This window comes from Nomascus leucogenys, chromosome 16 (genome assembly GCF_006542625.1).
Source record: "Nomascus leucogenys isolate Asia chromosome 16, Asia_NLE_v1, whole genome shotgun sequence".
NCBI classification, from domain to species: domain Eukaryota; kingdom Metazoa; phylum Chordata; class Mammalia; order Primates; family Hylobatidae; genus Nomascus; species Nomascus leucogenys.
This window is the reverse complement of record NC_044396.1, coordinates 83,009,176-83,021,650: the sequence shown is the minus strand read 5'-3', so window position 1 is coordinate 83,021,650 and position 12,475 is coordinate 83,009,176. Positions and strand designations below refer to the sequence as shown.

The following is a 12,475-nucleotide window of genomic DNA, read 5'->3' as shown; positions in this document are numbered from 1 at the left end:
TGAAGAAACCAGAAGAGACTGCTGGAGGATAAAGTGCAGGGTAGGAAGTGGTGGAGATGAGGCTAGAAAGACAGGCAGGGACTTGTCAAGCAACCTTAGTATAAATTTCAGCTACTGAACAGCTGCTAGCTAGGAGACTGACAGGGGCGGAGGAGGAAGTGGAAACTGAGGGATCCTCCTAATAGGAGGGTTGGTTTTAGCTGGAGGGCTAGGGACGGGGGAGAAACATGTATACCATTTCCTTTTATTGTTGCATCAGTGGTGGCTGGTATCAGTTAAACATAGCTATTCCCTTTCCTATTATGGTTCTGATATTTTTTATCAAAGATGCCAAGATGAACAAAAACGGCCATCCAAAGGCCATTGGCAGATGTGATTAAGGTGCATTTCTGGTGTCACAGTAAACCCTGCTGACCCAGAGAAAGAGAAAGATACTTTTTCAGGTACTGTGCAAGACTGAAAAGACAAAACCAGTCCTTCCCCTCAGGAAGCTCAGAGTCTGGCAAGGGAAAATCACATGTGAATGCATAGCAGCCTCCATGGAGAGGGCAAGAAGACCAGGCTTCCAGGATGCTGTGTGTCTGACGAGAAGAGGCCGTCCTAGGGAACAACTGCAACCTTATCTACAGTTTCATTTTTACTAGGACAATATATTCACGTACTACTCATGTGATTACAATTAAATACTATAAAGTTTTTTGGGATTTCTAACTTTTTAAAAAAGTACACTGATAGCACTAATGTGTTTGCTTTGAGAGTCTTTTCTTTTTCATTTGTATTGAGTTTTTCTGCTTATTAAAGTTATACATGTTCATTACATAAAATTCAAATATCAAAGATGTACACAATGCAAAGTATACATCCCTGCAATTCTGCCCCGTGAACAATATAACCATCTTTGATAATTTGGTGCATTCATCTCCTAATTTTTGTCTATTGTCTGTATGTGCAGTTTCATAAACTCTTGGGAATTTTCCAAGATTTTGATAATGTCAAAATCATCAAGACAAGAGGCAAGGATTGCAATAAGGCCAACTCAATAACATTTTCAAGAAGATCCTCACCCTACTTTATTTTTCTTTTTGAATATTTTTTCCAAAGCAGTCTGGCTTCCTTTATGTGAACTTTTCAAGGTAGTTTCTGGTACAAATAAATTATTCAGATATTACTGTCAAGTCATCTGACAGCTCATAGTATTTGATCAGAAAAATGTGTCTGCAAATTGAAAGACCTTGACAGATAAGAATCCAGGCCTTTAATATATTATATATATTACATACATTTTATTTTTATATATAAAATAATTTTATATAATATATATGCATATATACAACCATGTATTTGGGACCCAAAGAGTTTCAAGGAGGCTACCAGCTCCACCTTTTGTTGGAAGAATAACAAACCCTGGACATGAGCATCATCACATCATTATCCAATGTCTGCCTCCGAAGAGTAATAAACTATTTTACACAATCTCCTTCTAAAACACACTTTTGTCAGAAGACCTACCATTCTGGACTTTGCCATAATTCCTGCAGTTTTGCCGAGAGAGAGCGTGGAGCCCCACAATCAGACAAACATGGGTTTGAATTCTTCTTCTGCCTCTTACTTGCCATGTGGCCTTTCCCTCAAGCCTGCTGTTCCCATCTGTAAAATGGCACGTGACTTAGAAAGTGGTCCTGAAGACTGAGATAAGTGTAATGCATTTAGCACATTGCCTGGCACATTGTACATGCTCAATGACTATTAGCTCCTGTCCCCACTTAGATTTTTTCCAAAGTGCTTTCACCTCTGTTTTCAGGGAAAGATCACAGATTCAGAGCTGGTGAGGGTGACATCCAGCCCAGGTTGTGACTATTAGCTAGCTCCTCTGTAGCACAGGAAGCTTCCCCTCTCTCCACTGAGATTTCTGTATCTGTAAAACAGATGTGACTTTACCTGCTCTGCCATGTTCAGAGTTTTATTGTGAAGCTCAACGAAAAAAGATAAGGAGCACCATGTTGAACACTGAGAAGGCTACTTCCAGGTGTCAGTTGTCATTGTCATTGTTAAGTGATGGCCAAGCTTACTCTGTTGTGTACTAAGGACAAGATAGATTATTTTGGCACTTGTCACATATGAGGAATTGAAACCCACATGCAATGGCTTCAGTGTCTTATCCAAGATCAAACAGCTGGTAAATTTCCCTGGAATGCAGATGTCAGATTCTTAGACCAAAGTAATTTTTGTTATGCCCCTTTCCCTCATCCCTCCCTGTAGCAAACAGGCAACAGGCCAATCCATGCATCTGGTTTTGATGGCACCAGGATTTCTTTCGCATGAGTCTCTCATACCAACCCCATGCCCCAAAAGACCATTTGCAGATGAAGTCACCAATCCCTGCCTTCCAGTCTCAGTGTTCAGATCCGCAAAATCAGAGTAAGATACTGGAACACTGGTTCTCAAATTCTCCTTCTTACACAAAAATTGGAAATTTTAAACTTGTGGGCATGAGATTTTAAAAATGATAAAAAGTAATGTAGTGAGTTTTCATAATGTTAATTTATTTAGGTTAAAACAAAACCTTGCCTTTATTCTGAAGATATGTCTTTCCACTAGTTCTGGTGTTAAAAATATATTTGCTTTTATAAGTGATGGCGATAGTAGATAGTATTTGGATTGCTGTTTTTGGTGTTTGTTGAAGGATTGTTCATACTTTCTTGACAAAAAAAAAATGTACCTACAACATCTCTAAACCCTCTGATTTCTTTTTCCATAATGGTCTCACTGACTCCACAAATCTGGGCACTGCTAGTACCAATGAACAAGAAACTTTCTAAGTTCCATTCTGATCCTGACACCCTCAAGGTCTCAGAAGAGACAACTGAAGGCCTTAAGCATCTTTTATTTAATGAATCAGACCTAATTGTCAGCTCTCTTGCAAAATTAGCTGCATTGAAGCAACCAATAGACAGGAGCCCAGATCCCCTAAAAATAATCCTGGGATGGCTGTACATGCTGTCAGAGTTCTGAAGATTGCATCTGGGCCCATTTGGGAAGGTTGACAAGGCTCCAGAAATCTGATGGGGAAGTACCAGAGACAGTTCTGATTCTCTTTTCCCTGTCTAATATTTGTTTTTCTTGGGATAGTGTATTTACTTATCCATTACCCAAACATAATGTCCAACTCCTGGTGAGATTGGGAAACCAACACAGTGCTTTACAGCTTGCTACTAGAAGGGCATCAACAGTACTGTTGGTCTCTCAGTGGGTACTTTTTATCAATAACTCCCCTTCTCCGGCTCTGGGTCCCTGCTTTTGCCACACAGCCATAGAACATAAGCCTCTAGGACTTCAGATCTAGAAGGCATCTCAGAGGTCATTCAGTCCCAACAATCTGCCCAAGGAAACTAAGGGGAAACATCACTTGTCCATGATGAAAAACAGATATGTGAAGGAGCTAGGCCTGGAGTCCAAGTCTTCATCATAGAAAGAGGCAATATTAATTGAATGCTCCATCTGCCAGGCCCTGTACTGAGCTTTCACTTGCATTATCTACTTAACCCTCACAGTGGCACAAGGGGACAGGCCCTATGATTATCCCCATTTTATAAATGAGGCACCTGAAGCCCAGAGGTTAGGTAATTTACCCAAAGACTCACAGAAAAGACAGAGGGGGTATCTGAGATTTGATCCTGTGCAGTGTGACTCCTAAACCAGTGCTCTTTGCTCCCCATGCTATACTACCTTAAGTTCTCTTCTTGAACCTGTAACATCTAGCTGCTTCCTATCCAATATAAAAGCATGCATTATTTTCTTAATGCTTGTTGTTCTTTGAAATTTTGTAAGAGTTGTGTCTTTAAGATTGGGAATCCGCCAAACTAACAACTACTTCTCACCTATGAAATGGAGATAAAAAACCCACCTTAGAGGGTTGTTGTGGGGATTAACTCTGTTTTATTTATAGTGCATAATAGGAGCTTTTATTAGTCATCTTTGTGTTAAGGACAATGTTTGCCTTATTATAGATGCCCAATTGATTTTTAATTTTTTCAATGAACAAACATATAAATTAATAAGTGAATAAAAGGATATATAAGAAGACTTAGTTCCTCTTCATAAAGTGCCAATGTCCTTGCTGGAAAGGAACTTTATAGAGTTGAAGTAATAGGAATTCCTAAGTGATGTACATTTTTAAGTGCTTACTATTAAGCTAAAGACTGATGAAAGCTGTTAATTCACAGTTGTTTCTGAGAAGAGAGACATTGCTTGGGGCTGAATTTGTAGGAGATACTATGAGCACTCTGTCAGGCCTGAGCAAGTGACAGGTGTGCAGACCATAGAGCTAGTGTATAGCAAAGCTTGGATATAACCATGTAGCTTTTGAGCTCAAAACCCAATTTTTTTATGATTCCACTTCACCTCTGGGTCCTTCAAACCCCTATTTAGGTTACACCTCAAATATTTTAGAAAGACAGTTAGAAGTATATTTCAAAGGTAGGTTCTCCTTACCCCAAGCTGCAGACCACCTAACCCTGCTCGCCTCTTTCTCAAGCCTTTCTGAAGAACTGATCCTTCTGCTGACATAGACCCTTCCCTCTTATCCTATTCCTTCCAGGAGCATCACTGCCTTCGTATTAAAATCCTAGGGGACTGCTACTACTGCGTGTCTGGACTTCCTGAGCCCCGCCAGGACCATGCCCATTGCTGTGTTGAAATGGGTCTCAGCATGATAAAAACCATCAGGTAATTTGTGATCCCCATCATGTTACCTGGGTCTTCAATGTGCATGATCACAGACCACTTCATCTACCCTTTGTGGTAAATCATATGTATGATGAAAGGCAGAACCTTTTGACTTTTTTCACAAAAACTGTGCCCCTTAGTTCTCCCATATAAACCAATGAACCTGTTAGCATCATTGTTTTCTAAGTTTACCTCACTTTTAATTATTTGTGCTACAAGTTTGTATTACAAATGCCCTTGTGGAGATGCAGCAAGGAACAAGATGAGCATAGTCCTTACCTTCAGGGATGTTACAGTGCAGAGAGAGAGACGAATGAAAGAATGAATGAATGAATAGAAAATTTCAATGCAGAACAATAAGCTTTGTGATAAAACAAATCCAAGTGCCTGGGGAAAATAGAGGAGGAAGTTAATTCAATGTGGGATGTTGGGGAAGGCTTTCCGGAATAGAAATGTCTAAGCTGTTGACTGAAAGGTGGGTGGACATTGACAGGATCTTGGAAGTGGAGAGGGTGGTCTTCAAGAGAAGATCGACATGTACAGAAACCAGGATGTGCTGCAATGGCTACTGTGAAGCCTGGAATGGAAAGACTAGTGACAGATGGACTGTAGGCTGGCAGCAGCCAGAGCCCATATGACTTTCTCAGTCACGTTAAGGGGTTGCACTTTATCCTATGGCCAATAGAAAATTACTAGAAGGCTGCCACCAAGGTTGGCATCATGGATGTGTGGCAAGTGCTTTTGGTTTTATTCAGCATATCTGACAAGCAGATGACGGATCAAGGGGGAAGGAATTATTGGGGTTGAGGACTCTGGAACTAGGCTGTGTGTTGCTTTCAGACAGAATCTTAGTATTGTCAGCACTCACTCCCCTTGAGGTCCGAACTGGTTGCAGAGCCTCTAAGTGTCACGTCCTCACAAAGCCACAGCTAAAGCAGTAACAAGAGGATGCATAGGCAGAAATACACACACACACACACATACACATATGTCAATGCTTGGGTGACTAACATCCTCAAAAACTCAGACTTAATTGATCTAGGGAAGACCGTGGGCTGCTTGTAAGCTTCTCCCATGAGACGAAGGTACAGCCAGCCTTGAAAACCACTGCCTTTAGAGAGATTTTAAAGGTGGAATCAGAGCATACCATGGAAAAATCAGTACAATAGAGGGTTTCTCAAAATGTAGCATCACAGATATGAACTTTTCACATGAAGTTTTCCCACCTGCAGTAAGAGATATTTCCACAGACAACCCAGTTTTCACAAAGGAAACAAACTAGCAAACATCATATTCTCCCAGAAGCTACCAGGAGGAAAAACCATGTTTTGTTGAAAGAAGCCAGTGGGCAATAGGGGTACAGCCTCTAAATGAAAGCTATGTAGCAAAGATGGTCACTCAACAGTCTTCAAGTGGAGTGCTGTCTGTAAACTGCAGGGCCTTTGCTGTCTTCTGCAAACAGTTGAGTAGGGTGTGCAGTTGCTGTGGCACATTGTCTTGCAAAAAGGAGCAGCAGGAACTCACAAGACCAGGCACAGGGAGGTGGACTGTCAGGAGGGACACAGAGGCCATGGTTCTGGGTGTCTTAAGGTCAAAATTTGGGGTTCTTTCCTTGTCTGCGTAGCATCATATTTTTATTCTTTCAGAAGAGAAGGAATCTGAGGAGCAGGAGACAAAAGACTTGGAAAACCTTCTTTCTCCCTTTACGCCATCTCTAATAGAATTTTAAGCATTATCTGGCCAAGCTTTCCTGCCCTACATTAGGCCACCGCCCTAGACTACATTAGGCTGGGCTGGCCAGCTTGGTGATCAAAGTGGATCCAGAGTAATTCTGCATGCATCCAAGCCTCTTTGAAGACTGCTGGATTACCATTCCAGCAAAGGGCAAAGAGACTAGGAATTTCCAAAATCCTTTTAGTACCTTTCCATCAGCAGAAGGCATGTGTCCATAGTGACAGCAGCCTACCTCTGGAAAGGCACATGTAGAGCTTTATCATATCTCAAGAAAAATATCCAATTGTCACAGTCTTCTTTTCTCATTGGTCCTCTGGAAAGAAAAAATTTTGAGTAGCAATTTCAGAGGCCTTATGCCTCATTTAAGGGATTTATCTGAAAGTCTCCCATAAAGCCAAACAAATGGAATCAGGAGATGCACAAGTGGGATGAGAATTTATGGTACTTTTCTATGAAGTGTATGATGGAAACCAAAGCCTTTACTATCCCTAATACCAAGTAGGTAGGTAGATAAAGAGACCCAAGATGTCCTCTCTACCATCTCCCTGACTTCTGTAGAGATGCAGAAGTACTCCACTTTAGGAACTATGGAGAGAGAATCTATGGGTTCCAACACAGAGTTCCCTTTTGTTCAGGTTTTGATTAATGGAAAAGGCTGCAGATGTTTTTTAACTGCTAATTTGGACACTTGAGAGTTTTCCCCTGAAAACTAGGATGAATTGTAATAATACTTTAACTGGGGTAAAGGGGGACAATGGAACTGTGATATGGTTTGGATTTGTGTTCCCACCCAAATCTCATGTCAAATTGTAATCCTCAGCGTTGGAGGAGGGGCCTGATGGGAGGTAATTGGATCAAGGGGGCGGATTTCCCCATTGCTGTTGTCATGATAGTGAGTTCTCATGAGATCTGGTTGTTTATAAGTGTGTAGCACCTCCTTCTTTGCTCTCTTCCTCTTTCTCTGTTACGTAAGATGTGCCTCCTTCCCCTTTACCTTCTGCCATGATTGTAAGTTTCCTGTGGCCTCTGCAGCCATGCTTCCTGTACAGCCCATGGAACTACCTGTTAATTAAATCTCTTTTCTTTATAAATTACCCAGTCTCAGGTAGTTCTTATAGCAATGCACGAACAGACTAATACAGACTGACACCCAGAAGATCAGAGATCTCTACAACTAGTTAGGTGTGTGAGCCTTATTCTGTCAATCAGTAAACCCATCAACAACTGTTTATTGAGCTCCACTATGTCAGGAACTGGGCTCAGCCCTAGAAATACAGTGATAAACATGTCACCTGGAGGTCTTTGTGCATGGGTGTCCTTTAGGGGAGCAATTAAATTTATTGTCTACAAAATGAGAAAATCAGGTCAGACAACTTTGAAGTCTCCACCAGTTCTGAAAATCTGTGATTTATAGCCACACAAACATCAGAGTTTAAGCAGCAAAACTTTCTACAGACTTTCCATAAGGGTTTGTATCTTAGCCTTAAGTAAAAGATATGTTACAGAGATAACATTGGAAAATAAATGAACATCTATAATCAAATACTTTAAGATACTTAGAGCATTATTATTTCTCTTTCTGGAGAGGACCTTATTCTTCCTGATCATTTTATTGAATTTAAGATCTCTTTTCTGGAGTTTTGAAATTGAACAGTGAGAAATGATTCAAAGTCTTTTTCAAACTGTATGAATCAAAATCTATTAATATCCAAACAACTCCTTGATTCTAATCTAAGTAACATGAGGTCCAGTATTAATTATTCTAGTTAGCAAGAAAGCATGCTAAAAAGGAATTAATAGTAGCCCTGGAATTAGGCAAACCTTGGTTGCAATTGGCTCAGACTTCTATAGTTTCCAGTCTTACTGTCAAATATTTCACTCTGAGGAATGGCTGGTGAACAATATTTGGACCTTAATGTGTTTAGAAGAAAATGCCAGTTACATAGCTTTATCAAAAAGTTAATAATCTAAACCAATTACTGCTTACACAAGATGGAATTTTTTATTCAGCTGCAAAGTTGCTTGTTCCAATTTGAAAACTTGATAGAAGCCATAAAGACTGGAAATGTTCATAATATTATATTGCATATATCATAACGTTAGGTTAATAAACCATTTAGTTACTGGTGTCCCCAGATTTCATGTTCACCCTCTTTATTTGCTGTGAGAAATGGACCCCTGTTTGAGGTTTTGTCTTTCCCTTTCAGCAGCTCTCCTTGTCCCTATTTCTGACATTTTCTCAAAGTTAGGATACCATCAATCCCCAGAGTGCAGAAAGACAAGGGGCCAGTGCTCTGTTGGTAAGATGGCATTTGGATTTTTAGTCACTATACCTCACAACTCCAATAGTTTCCTTGTTTAAGTGAGATCTATAATTTTTGTGCAAATGGCAAACCAACACTCAAAATCACCCTAGTCTCTTACTCACTGATCAATCCAAATATGTGATAGAAATCCTCTACAGCCATAGACATGGATAGGATAGGGTGTCAATATTAGGAAAGACCAGGGTTGTCTACTGCTAGTTAGCACATTGGCAGGTTTGAAAGTGGGTGAGGAGTAGTAAAGCCAGTTAATGAAATAGGACTCTCCTGTGATTATTCTCTAACAGAAACATCAATTTGAGCAAGTATTCATATGTGAAAATAGCTTCAAAAGAGCTAAGGAAATCAGGTGAGATGTCATAATACTCAGCTGTAGCACAATAATAAGAAAAGGCACATTAAACGGAGTAGGCAGGACAAATTTATATTATATTACCCATATCATCCTTCCCCCATCCCAAGCAGCACAGTACAGAAAAATATACCATCCATTTGGGGAAAAGAGAAGGAAGTGGGCATAGGACTTTGCCTTGGACCCCAACACTGGGCTTGCCACAGTAAAACCTCGCACTAGGCAGACCCTCATGGTCCCATATACCAGGCTGGTACCCACAGACTAAGCCTCTACACATGCCCCGATGGCAGGTAGGACCACACAGCTCAAGGCTACAGGCTTGCTTGGCCAATCTGATCTCAGGCACACACCACTATTAGGTTGACATTAGTGGACCTGGGCTCCGGACATCCCTTAGCAATGGGAAAGCCTCAGTGGTCCCAGGCTTCTGGCCCACCCAGAAGTAATACCTATGTAGTAGGTACCATGTTTCTAGCAATGTCACTCTGGCTGCAGCTGCCCCAGGCTTCTGGCATGCCCCAGCACCACACCTGCCATAGTGCTTTCCCAGGAAAATCCAGTCTGTGAAGACTATAATAAGGACTTACTTATTCAACTGAGCAGGGATTGAGGCAGAATGATGGGGGTCAAAAATCATCAGGGAAACATGACATCACTAAGAGAAAAAAATAAGGTGCCAGTGACTAAACCTAAAGAAATGAAGATGTGTGAACTGCCTGCCAAATATTTCAAAATAACTATTTTAAGGAATCCCAGCAAACATGAAGAAAATACAAAAAAAATTAATAAAATGAGGAAAATAATAAGTGACCAGAACAAGAAACTTAATGGAGTGATTGAAAATAATTTTTAAAAAGAAATCTAGAGCCAAAAAATATAATAACCAAAATGAAAACTGCAATAGAGAACATCAACAGCAGAATTTCTCAGGCAGAAGAAAGAAATTGTGAACACCAACAGAGGTTATTTGAAAATATACAGTCAAAGAAGAAAAAAGAATAAAGAAGTATAAAGAAAGCTTACAGGATTTATAGGACAACATCAAAAGAGCAAATATTCAAGTCATGGGGGTTTTAGAAGGAGAAAAATAAGATAAAGGGATAGAAAGCTTATTTAAACAAATAGTAGCAGGAAACATTCCAAACTTGGAAAAAGGTGTAAATATCCAGGTACATGAAGGTCAAAGATCTCCAATCAGATTCAACCCAAATAAGAATAGCCAAAGAAACATAATAATCAAACTGTTAAAATCAAAGACAAAAAGAAGATCCTGAAAGCAACAACAACAAGAAGAAGCAAATACCATATATAGGAGTCCCAATATGGTTAACATCAGAATCCTCAGCAGAAAGCTTACAGGCTAGGAGACAGTGGGAGACATATTCAAAGTGCTGAAGGGAAATGAAAAATCTGCTAGCCAAAAATACTATACCTAGCAAAACTGTCCTTTAGAAATGAAGGGAGATAAAGACTTTTCCAGACAAACAAAAGCTGAGAGAATCCATCACCACCAGACTTGTCTTATAAGAAATGCTAAAGGAGGTTCTAGCTGAAAGAAAAGGATGCTAATGAGTATCATAAAAACATTTGAAAGTGTAGAACTCACTGGTAAAAATAAGTACAAAGTAAAATTCAGAATATTCTAATATTATAGTAATACAGGATTTATGGGACAACTCCAAAAGAGCAAATATTCAAGTCTTGTGGGTTTTAGAAGGAGAACAGAAAGATAAAAGGGTAGAAAGCTTATTTTAAAAAATAGTAGCAGAAAACTTTTCAAACTTGGAAAAAGATGTAAATTACTTATATCTTTGTAATGTAGGATAAAAAAACAAAACTACTACAAATAATAATACCCACACTAATTTGTTAAGAAATATACAATATTAAAATATAAATATTGACATAAAAATATAAAATGCTGGAGAGAAGTGGATTAAAAATATACAGCAGGGTGTGTGTGTGTGATCAAAGTTAAGTTGCCATCAGCTTAAAATAACCTGTTATAAATATGAGATGTTTTCGTAAGCCTCATGGTAACAACAAAGCAAAAACCTATAGTAAATACACAAAAAATAGAAGCAAGAGTCCGGGTGCGGTGGCTCACGCCTGTAATCCCAGCACTTTGGGAGGCTGAGGTGGGTGGATCGTGAGGTCAGGGGATCAACACTATCCTGGTTAACACGGTGAAACCCCGTCTCTACCAAAAATACAAAAAATTAGCCAGGCGCGGTGGCAGGTGCCTGTAGTCCCAGCTACTTGGGAGGCCGAGGCAGGAGAATGGCGTGAACTTGGGATGCAGAGCTTGCAGTGAGCTGAGATTGTGCCACTGCACTCCAGCCTGGGCGACAGAACGAGACTCCATCTCAAAAGAAAAAAAAAAAATAGAAGCAAGGAATCCAAATATAACACTAGTGAAAATCACTTAACCTCAGAGGAAGACAAAAGGAAAGGAAGAAAGTAACAAAAGATCTACAAAACAACTAGAAAACAATTAACAAGTCTCTACCCCACCTGTAATGTAAATGCATTAAATTCTAGAATCAAAAAATGTAGAGTGCCTTAATGGATGAAAAACAAGACTCAACTATATGCTGCTTACAAAGGCTCGCTATGTGTAAGGACACACATAGATTGAAAGTGAAGGATGGAAAAGGTATTACATGCAAATAAAAAACAAAAGAGAGCAGGAATACCTAGACTTATGCAAGATAAAATACACTTTACATTAATAACTATGAAAATGCACAAAGAAGGTCATTACATAATGATAAAGGGATGATTCAGCAAGTGGATATAACAATTGTAAATATATCTGCATCCAACATCAAAGTACTTAAAAATATAAGGCAAATGTTAACAGATATGAAGGGAAAGATAATACTATATTACAACTATAGTAGAGGACTTCAGCATTCCAGTTTCAGTAGTACACAGATTATCCACATAGGAAATCAATAAGGAAACATTAGACTTAAGCTATTCTCTCAAATAAGTGGACCTAATAGACATATATGGAACATTTCATTCAATAGCTGCAGAATATACATTATTTTCAATTTCACATGAAAGATTCTCCAGGATAACTCATATGTTAGGATATAAAACAAATCTTAACAAATTTAAGAAGATTCAAATCATATAAAGTATATTTTCTGACCACAAGGGTATAACACTAGAAATGAATAACAGGAGGAACTTCACAAAATTCACAAATACATTAAAATTAAACAACATGCTCCTGGACAACCAATGGGTCAATGAAAGAGCTTAAAGAAAAATTTTAAAATTTCTTGAGACAAAATTGGAAAACAACAAACTTATGGGATACAGCAAA

The 12,475-nt window shown here is 39.2% G+C and overlaps 1 protein-coding gene across 3 annotated transcripts in view; it reads left to right on the top strand.

The window, feature by feature from the left end:
• The window catches only part of ADCY8 (adenylate cyclase 8), a 271,269-nt gene that overhangs the window by 105,757 nt on the left and 153,037 nt on the right, over positions 1 to 12,475 (top strand). For all 3 annotated transcript variants that reach the window (XM_003256212.3, XM_030795007.1, XM_030795008.1), the window contains exon 5: positions 4,598 to 4,725. In XM_003256212.3, coding sequence (XP_003256260.1) covers positions 4,598 to 4,725 — 128 coding nt within the window. The remainder of the gene's footprint in view (positions 1 to 4,597; positions 4,726 to 12,475) is intronic.